The following is a 21,392-nucleotide window of genomic DNA, read 5'->3' as shown; positions in this document are numbered from 1 at the left end:
TTTTTTTCCAGCTGAGACGCTTTGGTTGCTACAATCCACAACAGTCATTTTTTATAATATTACTGAATATAAAAATTAAGTATCCATTGTTGTTTGGTTGTCGTGCAATTAGGGTGGTGGGTTGGTGTAGTATTTGTCCCGCCCCTTCTTCATTTGATCGGACGGCTGGCTAAAAAGTGAAGGTGACAAGAGCCACGTTTTACCCAAGTTGTAGAGTCACCAAAAAAAAAACAAAAAAAACAAAATTAAAAAGACACGTCCAGCGGGGCAAAGACAGGGCAAACAAAACTTGTGGAACATTATTATTATACTTTTTATTTCACAATTCTGACTTTTTTTGTTCTCAAAATCGTGTGATATAATCTTGCAACTGCACTTATAAAGTGAGAATTGCGAGATACAAACTTGCATTTCTGAGAAAAAAAAATCACAAATCTGAGAAATAAAGTCAGAACTGCGATAAATAAACTCAAAATTGTCACTTTTTTTTTCCTTTTGTGAGAAACTTGCAATTCTGAGAACATATCAGTCTTTTTTCCCCTCAGAATAGTACTTTATAACTCGCAATTGCAAATTTATATCTCACAGTTTCGAGGAAAAAAGTTAAAATTTTTAGAAATAAACTCGTAATTGCGAGAAAAAAAAGAACTGCAAGATAAAAACTAGCAATTGTGAGAAAAAGTTAGAATGAGTTTATATAATGCAATTCTCATAAAAAAAATCTGAATTGTGACTTTATATCTTGCAATTCTGACTTCATAACTTGCAGTTGCGAGTTTATGTCTCACAATTCTGAGAAAAAAAAAGTCAGAATTGCAAGTTTGTATAATGTAATTCTGAGAAAAAAAGAATTGTGAGATGAAATTATGTATGTACACTGTACATTACAATTTAAAAATTTGGCGTTGGTAAGATTTGTTTTAGAAAGAAGTCTCTTATGCTTACCAAGGCTGCATTTCTTTGAGCAAAAACACAGTAAAAACAGTAATACTGTAATATATTAGTACAATTTAAAATAGGTCAATTTTATATATCTTAACGTAATTTATACCTGAGCTGCAAAGCTGTATTTTAAGCAGCCATTACCCCAGTCTTAAGTGTCACATGATCATTCAGAAATCATTCTAAGATATTGTGCTGTTTAATATTTCTGTGGAAAACACAATACTTTCCCGCCCCCGGTTTCTTTTATAAATTAAAATTAAAACATAACAGCATTTATTAGAAGTCGTAATAAATGTTTAAGTGTTTATTGTCATCCTTGATGAATCTAAAAAAAAAAATAAAAATTTTACTGTCAAAACTTTTAAACTTCACAGCTCATATTGCATACACATACACATTTATTGAACAATTGCAGCAGAGCAGCTTTACAGCTCAGATTATTTTTTAGTATTATTGCACTCAGTGATATCAATTAAACCTTTCTGAATTCTGAGTTTAATTTGCTGTTCATCTGAAGGACTAGTCTTTGGCCACTTGAAAAGCTGTGGAAATATTATGAAGACATGTAAATGATTGTCACCCAAGGGCACATCTTTAGGAAAACGAGAATAACTTAAAGGCACATGTTCTAATGAAGATGTCATTCCTTACGTAGTCTATACTAAAGATCGTAAGCACTCAGACAGAACCAATTCAACATTATAAGAAGAAATCAAAATATCCACAAAGGTCTTGCTCTATCTATTGATTCAAATGAGTTGGACTCCGGCTAAATTGTTGCTATGCAATATTCTCAGATTTTTCGCCCCACTCTTTTTTATTATTTGTTTATCTAGGACGAGCACGTAATAAAGACCACTGCAGAATGCACAGCTCTAAAAGAGAAAAAATTACATCATAACCACCACCAATCTGCACAAATAGTGGCACATCATGAAGAGATATATAACCCTAAATGATGTTTGGTTTGGGGTTTTACATTTCAATTTAGCCCCAGGCCTTAGAGACATTAAGGCCCTAATGTACATCTTGGTCAGTGCGAGTTCCCCGGAGCAGTCCGCGTGCTTTATTAGCAAGTCTCTGGCCTCCTCGTAATAGCAAACCAGTCTCTCATTACTGGTCATTAGATTCATATTACTTGTATTTGAAATAGCAATACATCTTGCTAGCATAACTAGTTTTAAAGGCCTCGATAATGCACTAAAGAGAAAGAAAATACTCGGAGCAAAACAGTTTGTAATTGGAACACAGTGTAGAGGCTGTTTGCTTGTATGGACTGCTAATGTGGTTCTCTTGTATAATAACTTGTACAATCAGTACAGAAATGTGCAGACTGAAATAATCTTGCATTTAAGGCATACTTTGACTCAGAGGAACGTATAATTTCGCAGGCAATGCCTTGGGGTTACAATATGATAAGTCGACATGTAATGCAGACAATATTAAACAGCTTCTTTTAGTGTGCAAAATGAACACTTGATAATGGAAGCGATGCAATAAGACCCATACTGGGAATAAGAGAGAAAATTTCAGCATCCTCAACGTTTTTTTCCTCTACGAGCTAATAAAGAACCACACACATGAAGAATACTAAACATGCGCTGAAAGCCCCAACACAGCCATCGTGCTACACCTTGACAGCTCTGCTTCTCGCCAACCGTGTATGTCAGTGTAATGATCTGTGATAGGTCAGGTCATTATGCCCTTTTACATATGCATCTATAAATGCATTCATAAATACATAACTTTTTTATTGTGTAGGGTTAAGCCGTGACATTTTAAAATGGATTTTCCTCATCTGTTCGGCATATTCTTTTTTGACGCCGATGTTTTCCTTTCGCAGAGTATTACTGCTACCTGACCTGAAAAGGTCAAAACCAACACAACACAATCTTACCACAAAAAAAAAAACATGGATATGCACTATTACATCATTGAAGCTTTCATTGTCTTATATTAACGCTGCACTGTTGCAAAAAGTATAAAAGTATCACCTGTGACCAATTTTCAGAAAAGAATAATTTCCAAAATGTTCTCAAAACAACCTTTTAGAATTATTAAAAAAAAAACAAAAATCAAAACAAAGCAGCCAATGCAACCCCAGTGACACCTGTAAATGAACAAAACAACATAATGATAAAATAAATAAATAAAGCAATTAATTAAATTAAACAACTCACCATGTGCAACACCTTATTCTTTCTCTGAACTTTGACATTGGAAGGACTTTTCCACAACTTTCAAAAATTTCAAAATACAAGTTTCATATTTATTTATTTATTTTTTAACCAAGTTAACATCAGTGGCATTATTTATTTTGATTAATAATTTTGTTTTTAAAAAATATTAAGCATTTTTCGAGTGTCAGCAAATGCTTAATTTGGGATAAAATGACTAAAATAGTGAAAAATACATGACAGTCAATATCACAAAATATTAAATGGTATTATGGGACTATTTTTTTTTATGCACAAAACATTATTTAATAAAATGTTTGTGGGAAAATTTAAGCTTTTAAACAGAGTTCATTTAACATTTAAATTTTTCTCATTACATCTATTTTAAACATGACTTAAGGGATGCGCCTGCAGTTGAGAAAGTGACAGACATGAGAGAAACATGAGATAAAGAGAAGTGTGGCATACTAACATTATCAAGACAGTTTCACAAGGGCTGATCTGTCACTTCTTGATGGCCCGGGTGAAAATTACAGCCTGTTCGTTTGCAGTCCATACTGAGTATACATAGCACATTAGGAGACTCATTATCTATTTCAGACCATATGGACCTGGGCTGAGGTGGGTCACTGCAAGGCCATCCTAAGCTGCTCTCTCTAATTGCAACAATTATGCCATCTTCATTACAAGGGGCATTTATGGAAAATGGTGCCATGGCCCCTCAAGATTGGTGTCATTGCACTCTGGGCTAAAAGGGAGCCAAGGAGATATGCCCTGCAGCCCACACAGCCCAAATGTGCTCATATCCCAGTGATTCTGAGCTGAATGTGACACAGGAAAATTTTCAAGTTGCATGCCTGTTTAACATGAACTGTATAATAATTAGATATATGGTGCACCTCAGTGATCACCAGTTTTAGCCGAATGAGAAATATATTTTTGAAAGATTCTTGAAAGAATTGTTTTTGATTTGGATTTTCTTAATGAATAAGCTGTTCACAAAAAAATGTCAAAACGATTTGTTCACACTAAATGGTTTGTTCACAAATTAGACTGAACAGCTTGTTTAGAAAAATAGGTTACTTAAAAAAGTAATAATAATATGAACAGCGATGGAAATGTATTTGTGACCCCTGGTGAAAAAAACAGCATATGCTGGTAGGTATGTTTTGATGCTGGTTTAAGCTGGTCCTTTGCTGGTTTATGCTGGTCCTTAGCTGGTTTAAGATGGTCCTTTGCTGGTTTTTGCTGGTCATGTCGCTGCTCAAGGACTAGCATGAACTAGCAAAGGACCAGCATAAACCAGCAAAGGACCAGCATAAACCAGCTAAGGACCAGCATAAACCAGCAATGGACCAGCTTAAACCAGCATCAAAACCTACCTAACCAGCATATGCTGTTTTTTTCACCAGGGACATCTTTGGATTTTATTTGAAATGTGAAATAACCACACCACAGAAATAAATCAACTTTAGTACTGTTTACTGTAAATGCACATTATAATTACACTGCAGGATATAAATTACTTTGGTTTTATAAGTTGAAACTGATCTGAAACTAACCTGTGACTTTTGGCTCAGTTCTTTGCAGCAAATTGTTCAAATGAACCGATTCGCGAAAACGAGTGGAACCTCTCGTCCATATTTTGAATGGCATCGGCTCTGCCCTGTGATCAAACGTATGCTGTGGATGTTGTCCCGCCTTTCTACCTGTTTTATTGGTTGTTGAATATGAAGGGCATACCCGTTCCTGCTTTTGATTGGTTGTTAAAGATTTGGAACCGTTTTTGCGGGAGCGTCAATCACGTTCAGGAAGTAGCAGGCTATTGCAGTGAGAGAAACGATCCGGAACTGTGTAGAGGAACTGTAACTGTAATTGTGATGAGTCAACGTTCTGTGTTTGTATAATATTATGCTTCTTATGGAGTGTTGACATGCGTTTATAAAAACGCGTTGTTGTTATTACTAGTTTGTTTATGAAACAGAAGCTAAATAAGGCTGTTAACAAGGAACTTGACAGAAACTTTAAAGTCTGTCCTCAGTCTCTGCACATTTTAACATTATGGCACCAAAGAAATACGCACTACCCCGTCCACTTCCAGAAGGGTGCATTTTAACAGATTCCGAGAAGAAGAATTGGCGAATCGGTAAAATCATTGGAAAAGGTGGTTTTGGACTGATTTACTTGGGTAATGGATTTATATTCTGCCTAAAATATGTATTACCAGACAGCATTATAATTTCAGTTTCATATTTGGCTTTAGACATGGTGGCTGAGTAGCTTAGGGCAGAGGAATACAAAAACATGAACAGTTATATAACAAGTGACCATTGAATTTGAAAATTAACTTAAAACTGTTCTTTTGGTCAGTACTAGTTTCAACCTAAAGTGTTTAAAATAAAAATGTTTAATAATAAAATTTAATAATAAAAGTATGTGATTCACATAAGATAATGACTCTAGACATATTAGAATTGGATGGTTTTTCTAAATTTTCACTTTTTTATTTGTTCGCATTTTACAGCCTCTCGTGATGTGAATGTCCCTGTTCGTGATGACAGTGATTTTGTGATTAAAGTGGTAAGAAATACATTGAAACAGTTTGAAGAAATATCATTAATAATCATATTAATTGGCTAAATGTCTATAATGCTTCTTACTGTATACTGTATTTTCAGGAATATCATGAAAATGGACCTTTATTCTCAGAATTGAAATTTTACCAACGAGCAGCAAAGCCAGAAACTAGTAAGCTTCTATGTTCCTTTTTAAACTTAAATTCTGTCCAAATTATGTAACGGAATTCTGTTGGTATGCAAAACATATAAAGAAGAAAAAAAACATACTGATTGTATTATTGCCAAAGGATGTAGAAACAGATGCAGTCTTTGGAGTAGTGTTGAATGAAAATGCTGAAGACCCCTCATCTTCATCTGAGAGTTCTTAAATATGGAGTGCATGTCACTGATGAAGTGGCTATAGATGTAAATTAGCCTGGCTAGGCGAATTAATAAACCAAAGCAAACATGCACCTCTGTGGTCGTTAGTGCAATCCCAGCTTGTTTGAGCTCTAATTCAGAGAGAGTGACCAAATTGCTGATAATGATGCTGGTTTCTCCAAAGGGCCTCTGACCACCTGTCAATCTGGTGCATAGCCAGTCAAGACAGATTCCCTTTCCAGCTAGGCTGGAGGAGGTGCTTCTTTATGAGTGTGTGAAAGATGTGTATACATCACATGATGTGTGTAAAGCATGTGCAAATATATAAAATGGCTAAAACATTTTTAACTCTGAAATCACAGTGAGCAAATGGAAGAAGTTAAAACAGCTGGAGTTTTTGGGGATTCCAACATACTGGGGGTCTGGACTGGCTGAAAATAATGGAACAAGGTATGATACTTGAGTTTGACTTGTCTTATATCATGGCATGAGTACGTCGATGGACAAAAAGTATGATTATTCATAATGAGTGATAAGGCTGGGTTCAGTGCAAAAGCAGTTTTAAAACAGTACAATAAAAGTGTGTCTTTGACTCGCAGAAAAATCTTTACCTGTTATCGACAAATTTAAAATAAAATAGTATATGCTGTCATATGCCCTGGCCCTGAATCTGACGTTAAATAAATCTTTTTTATGTTCTATTTTGTTGTGTTTCAGTGTTGCTAATTGTGTATTCAAGTACATTTTCAATTTGTTTTCTGGTTGTGCAGGTACAGGTTTATGGTGATGGATCGGCTGGGCACAGACATGCAAAAGGTGCTTGTGGAGAATGGTGGACAACTGAAGAAGCCCACCGTGCTACAGCTGGGTGTCCTCATGGTGAGATGTAGCTGAACTTCATGCAACATTTAGTTTGAGTTTAGAGCTGCTTGCCAGTGTTATTTATATACTATTCTTTTTTTATTTTTATTTTTAATGTTTGTATTTAGCTGTAATTTAAGTTTTTAGTACTTTTAGTACTTCAGCTTAAACTTATTTTATTTCAGATAGCTGTCAAGGCAACATTTCCAATTTTCATTTAAGTTCTTTAAAGGGTTACTTCACCCAAAAATGAAAATTCTGTCAATAATTACTCACATTCAAGTCATTCCAAACCCGTTAGACATTCGTTCTCTCGTAAACATACACCGAAGACTGACACTGAGGAGAAGAAATTGTTGAATAAAGTTCTTATTTTTGTTTTCTTTGCACAGAAAAAGTGTTCTTGTAGCTTCATTAGATTATGGTTGACCACTGATGTCACATGGACTATTTTATCGATGTCCTTACTACCTTTCTGGGCCTTGAATATGGTGGTTTTGCTGCTGTCTATGCAGCCTCAGAAAGCTGAGTTTCTATCAAAAAAAAAAAAAAACTTAGTTTGTGTTCTGAAGATGAATAAAGGCCTTGTGGATTTGGAACAACATAAGGGTGAGTAATTAATGACAGAAGTTTCATTGTTGGGTGAACTATCCCTTTAAGTTTTACATCTTATATTTTATTTTGGCTTAATTTCAATGATTGAAGCTGTGTTTAGTTTTAGTTATAGTTAACAACAACACTGCTGTTAGCTTCATTAAAGTTTATCAACATACTGTCAGTATTTGCAGCATAACTTAACATGGTGATTTTGAGAAAACTTTCAGTTGCATTTTCTGGGAGTCCAGCTGCCTTGCATCCAGCTCATCTGCCTGTAGTCATTACGGTAGTTCATTATGAGGTTACTAAATTATTCATGTTAACCTTCCCCTCTGTCACTTTGCCCTCAACAGCTGGATGTGCTGGAATATATTCATGACAACGAGTACGTCCATGCTGACATTAAGGCTGCCAATCTATTATTGGGACACAAAAATCCAAGCAAGGTCTGCATACACATTAACACAATCACATCTAAAACGATTGGTTATCTTTTTGTGTATTAAAAAGCCTACTCAAGTGCAGCACATACTCAAATGAGAGTGTTTTTATTACTTTCATTGATCGTCTACTAAGACGGCCAGCCAGCATTGATGACATTTGGAACTTACTCTTGAGTATAATCAATTAGCGTCTCAATCTGCTGTCACAACCTAAACACTGACCTCATTTCTATGTGCTTTGCACTAACATACCATATACAGTAGGAGGGATTCAGTTTGAAAGAAAATGTCTTTGGGATGATTTATGCTTACTTTATCTCCTGCAGGTGTACCTGGCTGACTACGGTCTCTCATACAGATACTGTCCTAATGGCGAGCATAAAGAGTACAAAGAAAACCCCAAGAAAGGACACAATGGCACTATTGAGTATACGAGCATTGACGCTCACAAAGGAGTAGGTAATGTGAAATGTGTCGTTTATTTTATCTTTTTGAAACCACCCTGAGGTATTACTGAGATAGAAACATATGCTATTATGCATAAATGTCCAGCGTTTACCAGTTAACGTCAACATGAATTGCCGTTTACAACCAATTTGACTTTTTTAGCCATTGGAAATTGTAACGGGGAAAAGGAAATGAAATTTGATTAACGATTACAGAGACAGCCCTTCTTTGGAATAACATGGAATAACATGAATCAATGTATTAGCCACAATTAGCCAAAGAACATGTGTTAAGGAAGTAAATGGTGTCAGTTTTAATCTCATGTTCACTTTAAAGGAAGGTAGTATGAATTCACTATCTGTATTACTCGCCTTATAATGGGGTCCTGTTTATATTGCTGGGACTTGTCAGTATCATGTCCTCAACTCTGGGTCACGCTATTGGAAACACATTAACTTGTAAATTGTGTACAGTCCTTTTTATTGGATATTGATTGTTCTATCCATGCTTACTTGGGCAGACTTAATTCAAGAAATCCCTAATTAGTCAAAGTCATAACCTGCATCTTGTATGCATTTACTATTAATTAAAGCTTTGATGTTTTGTTGAACTGGGACTCAAAGCCAATATCTCTGAATGCGGTGGCCATAAGATATTACAGGAGTTCAATACTGAATTCGCAGTGGTAAAGCTTGCTAATAGCCAGGTTTCTGTTGCTGTTGATTTTGAAAATGCATGAAAAAAAGACAAAATGCCCAGTCAGCAGAAAAATATTTAAAGTTTAATATTTGACAATAGGTGAGTTTTATTTTTTTCTTTTTTTTTTTTTCTTTTTCCTAAATGTTGCAAGTTGTAGCAAAAACTTCATGGTGCCAAGTGGTCTGCAGAAACGTTTAGTGAAATATTTTTCATATTTATATGGTCAAAGTTAACATGTTTACAAGTTAACGCTTACACATTTATTGCACTTGATGATATTGCAGTTTTAGTCATTTTTATTTAGTATTTATTTTTTTAGACTATTTATTTATTGTGAGTAACGTCTATTTTTCTCACTTTTAAAAATAGATTATATATATATATACCTTTATATTTTTGGAAGACTATCCTTTTCAAGGAGATTATCATATCTGGATATAAGGGTCATTTTTTTAATGTAAGCTGAATAAATAAGTTTTTCATTGATGTATTGTTTGTTAGGATAGGACAATATTTGGCAAAGATACAACTATTTGAAAATCTTGAATATAAGGGTACAAAAAAAGCAGAATACTGAGAAAATTGCCTTTAAAGTTGTCCAAATGAAGTTCTTAGCAATGCATATTACAAATCAAAAATTAAGTTTTGATATATTTACAGTAAGAAATTTACAAAATATCTTCATGGAAGATGACGTTACTTAATATCCTAATGATTTTTGGCATAAAAGAAAAATAATTCATTTTGACCCATACAATGTATACGAAGTATACCCGTGCTACATATGACTGGTTTTGTGGTCCAAGGTCACATATTTGGGGGTCCATGGTATCAACAAGTTAGAAAATCACTGGCAAGACAAATACAGGCTTTTATGTAGATTTAAACTATTTCCATATTTTCTTTAACAGTACTGTGTTATATTATTAAGTTAGATTTATATGTGGAGGGTGGATGTGTGGGAATGCCTGTGTGTATTATTTCTGTTTAGTGATATAAAAGAGAAAAAAAGTGCAAGACTCGTAGCTCATAGCGCGGACACATTGTTTGATACATCAGAAAGTAAATCATGCTCAGGTTCAGTCCAAGGTCTGGCTGCTTTCAGACAAGACCATGTTCTTACCTGATACAATTTGTTAACTTTTCATGTACAGGATTCTACATATGGTCCTGATTCTGTCTCACTGCTCTGTAAATGTATGGCCAGTTGTACTGTGTAAATCACACTGCATATGGCAAGTGATATAACACTTGAGAGTTTATAAAAACACCTACCCACTGATGCACCGACTCGGGAGTTCAGTGTCCTGATCCACTCCTAAAGCTAAACTCAAAGCAGCGAGGCTGTAAATTTGACAAACCTCATTTGTGCCACTATCAAACAAGCTGTGGCCGAGCCGACGTCACCGCACTAGCCGCCTTGACGTAGACTGTCTGTGGCTGTTGTGTAGGTCATTAGCATCGTCTGCCCTGTAGATGAATGCAGATTGCAGAGTGTTTCTTTTCTTTTGGCCCCTGGCACCCCGCGTAGATGTTGATTTGTTACCATGGTGAGGAGTGCAGAGACGGGCACTTCGTGTCCCGCTGAACCCCGTGCTAAAGGCCTAATTATCACCTGTAGGGTTGAAGTGAGCCGGCTGAAATTCAGGAGGAGAGGTTCAAGAGTTTGACATGGCGCTTTGGATAATCACAATAACAATAGGCCATAATTATGAACAACAGCTTCTATCTGATGGAAGGTGTTGTTCTCAGCCTGGAATACATCGTTCTTGTGGATCGGCCTTTTTATAAGTGAATCGGTGTCAGGACTAGGCCAGGCAGCCCACCCCTTCGGCTCCCTATTACGGAGGCGGACAAAATGTTTACGGAGTGTGTCTTATCTTGTGCACTTTGGTCTTTAGTCATAGTTCCCATTTTTACGTGCCACTTAAGAGGCATTTTTTTTCAAGGTCACCTGTGAGGGATGTTAAAATCTTTTCTATTAAATTGTGTGTTTGCTAAATTAGTTCGGTCAAGGTTGAAGAAAAATAAAGAAAACCCATATACGTTGCCTAATGGTGTTGCTGGCTAGCGGGCAGGGAGGCTGATTCTGTAATGGGCATGGCAGGATCAATGATGGTCATGGATTTAGGCAGAGATTTTCCCTTTTGATGAATGCAGTCAATAGGTAATTTCTCAGGAGATGGACTGCAGTTACAGTATTGAGTTAATACACTCTCTAGGCACGAACAAATGATGTGCCTTAATTTACCCTTATTGATGAAGTTGGAGCTTTTCATGAAGGGACATGCTTAACGGGAGGTTAACTCTCGTATATGAGCGGAACTGACAAAACCGTTCCATTCCGATTTAAATTTAGGTGACTGTAATTCATTGAGGTAAAGTCAACCCGTAATTGGTCAGTCTGACCCAAAATGTATTTTACTTTAATAGCTGGGATCCAAAATGAATATTTCATATCTAAATGCTGCTGCTGTCTGTCTGGTTGGCGTAAGACTAATCGGTCGGTTTAAGTGAGGCCATTTCACACTCAGTGCTCATAAGCAAATGCTATTGCTGTAACATTAGAGCGGTGTTGTTAAAACTGAACTGGGATAGATTCCCATGCAGCTTATGGAAGTGTGAAACCAGCTCTCTTGGGCTTGTTTGAAGACTAAAACCCTTGTACTTATTCCAAAAGTACTAATCTCTTCTGCTCCTGAGCTTAAGAACAGTTGCGTAGATTAGAATCTAGTGTATGAATTGTTGCTTTCCCATACAAATAAAATAAAAAATGTTGAATTTAAACATACTCTGAAAATGAGAGTTGTCGTCCAAAACCAAAACTAAAAATTCTGGAAGTACTTGGCTGAAAACTGAAAATACTTTGTGATAATTATTTAACGGCATATGTTTTTGGCTCATAGTTTCAGCTGTTTTTCTTATTATTTTCTTAATTTCGGTGCATCCCGAATTGAAACATTTTTTTTATTGAGTTGTTCTCACAGGCTTCACGTAAACACAAACATGCAGTGTGACCAGTGTAGTCTGACTCGCAAGTAAATTACTTTTGTAAATCAAAAATATGCAGCATGAATCGTGTAGTCTGATTCCTGAATGAATGACTGAATGACTCGAACTGGTTCTTTTTAGTGAATCAGAAACATACAGTGTGACATGTAGCCTGATTCTTAACTGAATGCTTCAATCCCCATTGTAGAATCAGACTCTTATGAGTGGGTTCTTTCAATGAATAGTGCAAGACCCCTTGGTTCTGAATACTGTGTGTGGTTACCTGGATGATCTATGGCTGTTTTTTTGTGTTGTGGTGGTTGTTAGTGAGTTCCTTGTTTGTTCTGAACAGATAAACTGAGCACTGTTCTTTAGTGTTGCTCCAGAAGGAAACATGATGCATTAAGAGCCGGGGGGGTGAAATTTTTTGGAATTTGAAGATCAAGGTAAATTGTATTTAATTAGTCTTCCGGGAAACATACAACTATTTTCTGTTGCTTCTGAAGGGCAAAAAATTTCAACAAAATAATAAACAATTGGACATCTTCATCCTGTTTGAAAGTTTTCATCCCCCATCTCTTAATGCATTGTGTTTTCTTCTGGAGCATCAGTGAATGTTTGAACCTGTTTTAATAGTTTGAGTCCCTCAATTGTCCTCAGTGTGAAAAGATGGATCTCAGAATCATATAGTCACTGCTGGAAAGGGTTCAAAGATGCAAAAGATGCTGGAAAACTGAAGAATCTGCAGGACCTGGAGGATTTTTTCTAAATAACAGTTCTTTAACTGTTCAGAGCAAACAAGGGACTCATGAACAACCATCACAAAACAAAAAAACAGTCGTAGATCATCCATGTAACCACACACAGTATTAAGAACCAAGGGTTCCCAAACTTTTGAATGGGGTTATTTTAATAATTTCAGCTATTTTTTTGTCTTATGGACTATATGTAAACATCTTTTATGTAAAATATCTTACTCAGGACAGTACTAAATAAAAAATAACTTGCATTTTGTATGATCTCTCTTATTTTGATCTCTATATTCTGCAAGGGGTTCCCAAACTTTTGGATGCCACTGTACAATTTACAGAATTAGATATGTAAGAACATATAAGCAACCCTGACATTTAAACCTACATCCTTCCCAAAAGAGTTGGAATCTAATTTAATCAAACCAATTTAAAAGGATAGTTCACCCAAAATTACAAATTTGTCAACTCTCTTCTTGTTACAGACCTGTATAAGTTTCTTTCTATCAACTGTTTAATTACCAAGTTTCCTCAGAATATCTTATGTTCAACGTAATAAAAAAAAAACTCATACAGGTTTGGAACAACATGAGGATGAGTAAATGACAACAAAAATTTCATTTTTGTGTGAACTATTCCTTTAGGAAATCTGTAATGATACCTAGCCCAGGGTAGAGTTTTTTTCTTGGATATTAAATATATGTTAGAACAATACAAGATGTAGTGGCATTGTAAAAAGTTTTTAAGTATACAAAAGACATTTTCACTAGATGGCAGTTGTGTAATGTGCTACGGCAGAGGTGGAGTTGGAGGAGGTCTAGGGAGCACATGCACACGCTCTCAGGCTCTTCTCTTAGGGCCAGCGGAGACCCCACGGAATCCAGAAACATGTGGAAACTATTTGGGCCCAGACATTTATTTCTTTGTTTTACTGCTTGGCTCTCCATCGGAGAGAGTGTCGGGCCGGGCCACAGGCTGTCTGGATCATGTCAGAGGCCGTCAGGATCAGGTTCCTGGACGAGTCGCCAGACCAGACGAAGGAGGAGGGAGTGTGAGAGAGATGTGAGGAACGCTGGTGGGAGGAAACTGACCTACTCTTTCAACTCTCAGCCCCTTATAGAAAAGCCCCGTTAGCCTGTGAGGCAGGCCAGGGCACCAGCTGAGAAAACAAAATACTCCTCTCTATCAACCACCCCCTCCCATTCTCCACCTTTTTTATAAGGGCATATTTCAGCAGCCAATGGACGGGTCATTCAATCAAAGGGTTTTAACTTGCTTCTCAACTGACACTCAACTTCTTTTCCTTATCTTCGCTTTCTCCAACAGCCCCATCCAGACGAGGAGACTTGGAGGTGTTGGGCTACTGCTTGCTTCACTGGCAGTGTGGAACTCTGCCCTGGCTCTCATCTCTTAAGAACCCAGCTGAGGTCCAGGAGGCCAAGGCCAAGTACGTTCCCCTTTTCACCACAGGTCTAGGCCTTGTGCTCTGTTGTGTACAGTGGCTGCTGATCAGAGGCTTTCTGTGCTTATTCAACCCGAATTATTCACTCAGCTGCTTCGTTAAAGCCTTAAAACTCCACCAAAGGTGTAAGGCCACAGATTTTCTTTCTTGCCTGGAAATTCAAGCTGTGGATTATAAGAATCTGCAGATCTTTCATAATAAGTTCTTCACAATAAAAGTTTTAAAAAAATGTTGTGTATTCGAAAAGCATAGATGTGTTTCTCAAATGCATTTTGCAACAGGACCTCTGGTTAACCTTTCCCTTTATCATTTCTTGACCACAGGCTGATGTCTAACCTGCCAGATTCTGTCCTGAAAATGTCCACCTCCAGCACGGGTAGGTGCACGTGAGCGTGCAGACCATTTGCATTGATCAACAAGGTGCGGGGCAGGGACTTCGCTTCCTCGCCATCCCCACAAGCGCAATCTCCTTGCCTCTCCTTCATCAACGGACTCTAGCGTCCCCGCAGTATCTTTCCCCCCTCCACAGGGAGCGAGGGCACGTGCGTCTTCTGAAAGGGGGCTTTGTGATCTATGATTATGATGAGGCCTTATTCCCCCAACCTTGAGAGGCTGGCTGCAGCTGGACCAGAAAGATAAGACCTCTAACATGCATCAAGGCTGCGCATGTGGTATACATTCAGCTGGGCTGCCACAAAGAGAATGCGCACCGACGTAGCACTGCATCTAGCATATTTATTACAGTGAAGAATGGAAGGTGCCCGTATTAGACACACATTTGTGTTCTCGTATGAACAGAGAGGCCCTTCTACATTGTGCTCCTGCCACCGTCCATTTGTTAGGAAGATGTGGTTTTTGTTCCCTTCGGAATGAAAATTAAGTCTGCAGATGCAGGTTGTCAGTTGGCTGGACTTTTGCGCAAGCTTTTGGTAAGCATCTAGGTCAACTGCAGGATGCATCAACATAAAACATGCAGACCATGCTCAGTTGGGGTTTATCTGTGAATTATGCTAATATGCAACCACGGTCCACCTCCACAGTAGTCCTCACATCTGTAGCTTCGAAAAAAGGATACATCTGAGCTGCTTCACATGATGAGGTGTTTTGACATCTTGATTTTCAAGATTGTTTATTAATGTGTATTATAGTCCACCTGAGAACGAAGATTGTCATCCCTCATGTCGTTACAGACTTGTATTTTTTTCATCTGCAGAATGTGAAGAATGATGTTTTGAAAAGGGTTTCAGCTGTTGTTATCCAAATTATGATAGTCAAAAGTTGTGTATACAAGCATGCACAGCCTACATTGAATATGGTGATACGAAGCTCAAAACTCATGACGTTTGGTCATGTAACATGCAAGAACCAATAAGGTTTGACGTTATTTACCCTTTGAGGTTTGTTGCTATGTTTTATATAGTCTCTACATTTAATTGAATTAATTGGACAAATGGAGGTGTAATTATGATTAAAGGGATAGTTCACACTAAAATGGAAATTAGCCCATTGTTTACTCACCCTCCAGGCATCCTAGGTGTATATGACTTTCAGACAAATTCAGTTATATTAAAATTTATCCTGGCACTTCCAAGCTTTAGAATGCCAAAGGTGGGTGTTTCTCTTCATCAGTCCAAAACAAGTCCAATAAAGGGCATCCATCCATAATAAAAAGTGCCTCACAGAGCTCTGGGGTGAATAAAGGCCTCCTGTAGCGAATCAGTGCATTTTTGTAAGAAAAATATCCATATTTAAAATGTAAGAATCACTTTAATCTAGCTTGTGCTAACAGTTGTACATGGAAGCAGCTTCGGGCGAATGACGTAAGACATTGCCGTTGCGCATGCGCCACTCAGAAATGACAAAACAAAGCAATGGTCGCAAATTAGAAGCACAGAACGAGGATTTGTAAAGAAGAATGTCGGAAGATTTTAATATAAACCAAGAGGAGGTTTTCCTTTGCTAAGGTGAGGAAACTTTGCTTCCTTTGCTCCTGTAAACAAACAAGACTCGCCGGCGCATGCACATCCGCCTAGAGCTGCTTCCGTGTATGACCGGTCGGTGCAAGCTAGATCATAGTGATTCTTATGTTTTAAATATGGATATTTTTCCTACAAAAATGCGTCGATTTGCTACAGCAGGCCCTTTTTGATTCACCACCCAGAGCCGTGTGAGGAACCTTTTATTATGGGTAGATGCACTTTATTGGGCTTGTTTTGGACTGATGAAGAGAAACACTCATCTATGACATTCTCAAGCTTGGAAATGCCAGGATGATACACCTAGGATGCCTGAAGGGTGAGTAAATAATGGGCTAATTTTAATTTTTGGGTAAACTATCCCTTTAATTTCATACTGCTTGAAAGTTTTGGACCCCAACTTTCACAGTTCGAACAAAAAGTAAAATGTTTTTCCAAATATCTCCTTCAGTTTTACAGAAGAATTAAAGTCTGGAAAGACATGAGGGTAAATGGTGACAGTTTTCTTTTTTGGGTGAGCTATCCTTTTACGTTTTGCATATTCAGATGTCCTTCTTTCTGACCCCTTGCAGAGATTGCCAGGTACCTGTCCAGTGTGAAAACCCTTGGCTACAATGATAAGCCAGACTACCAGGCCCTCAGGAAGATTCTGTCAGGAGCCGGGCCGCAAGGCCCACTGGACCTCTCTACGCCGAGACCGTCGGAGACAGCCAGGCCAACCACACAAAGGGTGAGTGTGAGATGCTTTGGCACAGCAGCCCAGTAGACTTAATAGAGACCATATGAGCCGGGGCTGGAGCATTCAGAGCAGCCTGTGGGCTGCGGCAGATTTATCTGTCTGGGAGAGAGAAGGAGATGCTCAGGTTTGGGAACCCTCCTCTGACCCTTTCCCTGCTACACCAACTCCCACTTCTGCTCAGAGCCGTCTGACTGGCCTATTGGCGGCGTTGGATGTGGGCCGAAGTGGTGCGGACCAGAAAAAATGAGATTTACACAGTGGTGACAGACTCAGAGTTCCTGAAGGCCCTCAGCCTGGGGCCACAGCTCAATGCAGTGTCAAAACCATACAAGAGAGGTATTTAATTAAAGCGCTTTTATTTATTGCAATCACATGCAGTCTTGTATTTCAATTCAGAATTGAACTGCGTAAAAAACACCACGTTGAATTCCCACACTCTATTACGAGAGACAAGAATGGCACTTTTCCTCTATAAGGGGAATGAGCTGGTGAATCTTGACCGTGGTGTCGTAGGTTAACCTTTGCTGACCTTGCCAAAAGGCTTATTGGCTCTCAAGAGGTCTAGAGTGGAGAGACCTTAATTCCTCTGGAATCACTTCACAGTTGATCACTGCTAACTTGAACCGCTGAACTTCTTCGAACACCCGAGCAACCCAATTTGGGGCTGTTGAATACACACATTTTGCCAAGGCCAAAAGATCACCAGTTAGAATTGCCTCTCATTTTTATGTGGAGCTGTCCAGCAGTTTAATCTGTGGTTCAAGAGAGAAGGCTCAGTGTTGAGGATTTGGAGAAGGATTGGTAAATACTCTCAGTGTTTAGGCTGTCATTTATTCTCCTTGTACCCTGATATTAAAACCACTCTGCACAGTAATTAAAACAGTGGACCACCTGAAGAACACATCTCAGTTCTACAGTTTTACATTGACCTTTGCATTTTCAAGTGTTTTATAAATAAAGCACGAATCATACAAATGATGATTTGAATAATATAAAAAGCCATGAATGAATTAAAGTGAAATTTTACTTGTTAAAAATGGTCAGAAGTCAATAGTGTAGCAATGTGTGAAGCCCACACAAGTCGCTTTCAAACCAAGCAGCTTTATTTTGATCAACGTGACAAATTTCCTTGACCAGCTTGAAGCCAATTCAAAATCTGCCCTCACATGTCATTTCTAATCAAGGACTTCTATTGAAATGACTGGATTTCAGCCACAAAATTTGGCAAACAACGGTAAACGTGACTGCACTCGCAATTCTACACAACCATGATTTTTTTGCCTATTGGTAACAAAACACAATGATCTGTCGCTTTCATTAATTGGTTGTTTTTTCAACTACTCTATTTTGTTTCTGAATTGAATATGTGGTTCCTAACCTGGATGTAGAAGCTTCCCAGATGTGTCAGACAAGTGTTTAATAAAGAATGTGTTTCCCTGATACGGGACAATGTGTGATGATGTTGCTCAGGCTGGATTGGTTATAAGGCAACTTTAGAGTTGAGAAGATTTGATTGTTCCTTCAGTGAGTGAGTACTTTGTCCCCATGTAGTTGCAGTATCATGTACATAATGGAGAGTTCTTACAATTGTGCAAGTGTCTTTTTTTTCTCTGACCTTGACCATCTTACCTTTTGCACAGATGGAAAGCATCAGTGTCAAGAGCAAGGGCATTAAGATTTGAATCCCCTTTTCTTTGTAGTTCTATTTTTCTCTGTGGTTCTGTTCATCTCCTTCTAGACGACGTAGCTTCAGTTCCTTTGAATAAAAGCTAAAACAACACCATCAATGTCCCCCTCGTGTCTCCGCTCTCCTGAAACCACGTCAGGCAGCGTGAGGCCAGCGGCTCCTCGTGTCACTCCAACACTCCTGGAGTTTATTTTGCCTACAGCTGACCTCGCTGGTGATCTGTGGCCAAATTTAGTTTGGACAGTTGCCACCTTAGGGAGAGAAGTAGATGTCATTAATCAGGGCAGGTCCTCTCCTCTCAGGATCCAGGTCAGGGAGGGAACATCGAGTGCTCTCTTTCTCTCTCTCGTGAATGCTTCGAAACAAAAGCAAGTAAATTCCTGTCATTTAATTTAACTTAACCTCCCACAGGCTGCAAGCCAGCCCAAGACTACGGAGAAAAAAACAGCAAGATCAAAGCCTGTGGTGACGGCAGAGGAAGAAGATGAGGAAGAGTTGGGCAGGTCAACACCAAAAAAAGTTTGGAGCAGAACAAAACAAGAGACTCCGAAACAGGTATAATTCTAAACGGAATAAAATCAGTTGGAATGTACTTCCTTTTGTCACAGTGTTAATGGACATTTACAGTATACATAATATTTGGGTGAATTGATTTGAAAAATACAGCAAAACAGCAATATTGTAAATATGTATTTGTAGTTTTTTTTAAAATACATTTTAAACTATTTCTGTGATGGGAAAACTGAGTTTTCAATAGCTATTACTACAGTTTTTAGTGTCACATGATCCTTCAGAAATGCTGATATGGTGCTACAGAAACATTTTATTCTTATCTTATTATTAATAAGTATAGTTGATTCTGACTCCAATCATGAATCAACTGATGCATTTGTACTCAAACTTGATGTGGACTTGGACATTTTGGACTTGTACAGTTTAATCTACGGCATGTGCAACATGAAAGATAAACAGTAACAACAAACAAAATGAAGATAAAACATTAATACACATTAATACACACACACACACACACACACACATATATATATATATATATATATATATATTGCAAGCAGCAATTATTGGGGTTCAAGTGCTTTAAGGCATTTAAGCACATATGAAAAGACATATTTGAAAAGATATTATTTAGCGAATCTGTAACCACCTTTTTCTATGATTAAAAGAAGCATTTTTGGCAAATACAGGCAACTGACCATAGGAAGTTGATGATTTTTAACTTTCATGACTGTTATAGCACCACCTACGGTCGCATTTCTGTAAAACTTTTTTTTTTATTTTTTTTTTTTTACAATCGTGTTGCGCGCTCACCTAGTTTCATGAAGTTTTGAGTTTTCATTTAGGATTTATAGGCTTTTTGGTATATACTTTATAAAATTAACCTGTTATAGCTAAACAAAGTGTAAAGTTCAACATTTTTTGGTAATCATTGATCTAGAGAGTCCACAGAATTGTACAACAGTGGTTTTGTTGGGATTGAGCAGAAAACCTAGAACTATTTAACAAAAGTATGTTTTTTTTTATAACATATTTTTTATAATATGTTATAAAATAGAATTTAATTAACAATTTGATTGACAGTAGTGGTTCTTCAGTCAGTGTTGTTTAGAATGATATCTATCATATGATATGAATATTGTGTGTATGCATAAAATTCTGTGTGATTACAGAGGTGTAAAACTTGTTAGCGCCATCCAGTGGCTGAGATCTTTCAGATTTGTGACCCTGGATCACAAAACCAGTCATAAGGGTCAATTTTTTAAAACTGAGATTCATACATCATCTGAAAGCTGAATAAATAAGCTTTCCATTAATGTATAGTTTGTAGAATAGGACAATATTTGTTCAAGATAGAACTTTTTGATAAAATAGAATCTGAGGGTGCAAAAAATGAAAATATTGAGCAAATTGCCTTTAAAGTTGTCCATATGAAGTTCTTAGCAATGCATGTTACTAATCAGAAATTAAGTTTTGATATATTTATGGTAGGAAATTTATAAAATATCTAAATGGAACATGATCTTTACTTAATATCCTAATGATTTTTGGCATAAAAGAAAAATCGATCATTTTGACCCAGACAATGCATCTTTGGCTACTGCTGCAAATATATCCGTACTACTTAAGACTGGTTTTGTGGTCCAGGGTCACCAGTCAAACAGGTGCTCAGACTTCATTTGCTAATAGAAACCAAGTTTTTTGAGTTACGCATATGTCCTCATAGTCACTGGTGGCACATTGGACAAAGACACTTCTTACCAATTTTCAAGCCAATTGGAATAACGGTTGCGTAGTTATAGTCAATTTTATTTTCCCTCCTGTTATTATTTCGTACTTTTGTTGTAGTGCCAGCATAAGGTCGATTGGGCCTTGGTGATGTGGTGAGACAGAATGAGTACTACTGTACCGTCCCACCAAGTTTTAAAGTCTCTACGACTTACGGTTTGATCTGCCTGATCACTTCTAAAGGAGAATGCTGATTTTTGGACATTTTAACAATTACAATAGGGTTTCAGAACTACAAGCTTGAACCCCTAAATATATGTGACCCTGGAGCAACAAAACCTGTCATAAGTTCTTAGCACATTCATATTACTAATCAATAATTAAGTTCTGACATATTTATGGTAGGAAATTTACAAAACATCTTCATGGAAAATGA

The 21,392-nt window shown here is 37.4% G+C and overlaps 1 protein-coding gene across 1 annotated transcript in view; it reads left to right on the top strand.

The window, feature by feature from the left end:
- The first annotated feature begins 4,957 nt into the window (after positions 1-4,957).
- The window catches only part of vrk2 (VRK serine/threonine kinase 2), a 17,573-nt gene continuing 1,138 nt past the window's right edge, over positions 4,958-21,392 (top strand). The window contains exons 1-11 of the mRNA XM_051126063.1: positions 4,958-5,310; positions 5,647-5,702; positions 5,801-5,870; positions 6,424-6,511; positions 6,832-6,940; positions 7,873-7,965; positions 8,289-8,421; positions 14,175-14,295; positions 14,634-14,686; positions 16,859-17,016; positions 19,124-19,267. Coding sequence (XP_050982020.1) covers positions 5,184-5,310; positions 5,647-5,702; positions 5,801-5,870; positions 6,424-6,511; positions 6,832-6,940; positions 7,873-7,965; positions 8,289-8,421; positions 14,175-14,295; positions 14,634-14,686; positions 16,859-17,016; positions 19,124-19,267 — 1,152 coding nt within the window. The 5' untranslated portion in view covers positions 4,958-5,183. The remainder of the gene's footprint in view (positions 5,311-5,646; positions 5,703-5,800; positions 5,871-6,423; positions 6,512-6,831; positions 6,941-7,872; positions 7,966-8,288; positions 8,422-14,174; positions 14,296-14,633; positions 14,687-16,858; positions 17,017-19,123; positions 19,268-21,392) is intronic.

The sequence above is a fragment of the Labeo rohita genome, chromosome 13, assembly GCF_022985175.1.
Source record: "Labeo rohita strain BAU-BD-2019 chromosome 13, IGBB_LRoh.1.0, whole genome shotgun sequence".
Lineage (NCBI taxonomy): Eukaryota > Metazoa > Chordata > Actinopteri > Cypriniformes > Cyprinidae > Labeo > Labeo rohita.
This window is presented reverse-complemented; position numbering and strand designations above follow the sequence as displayed.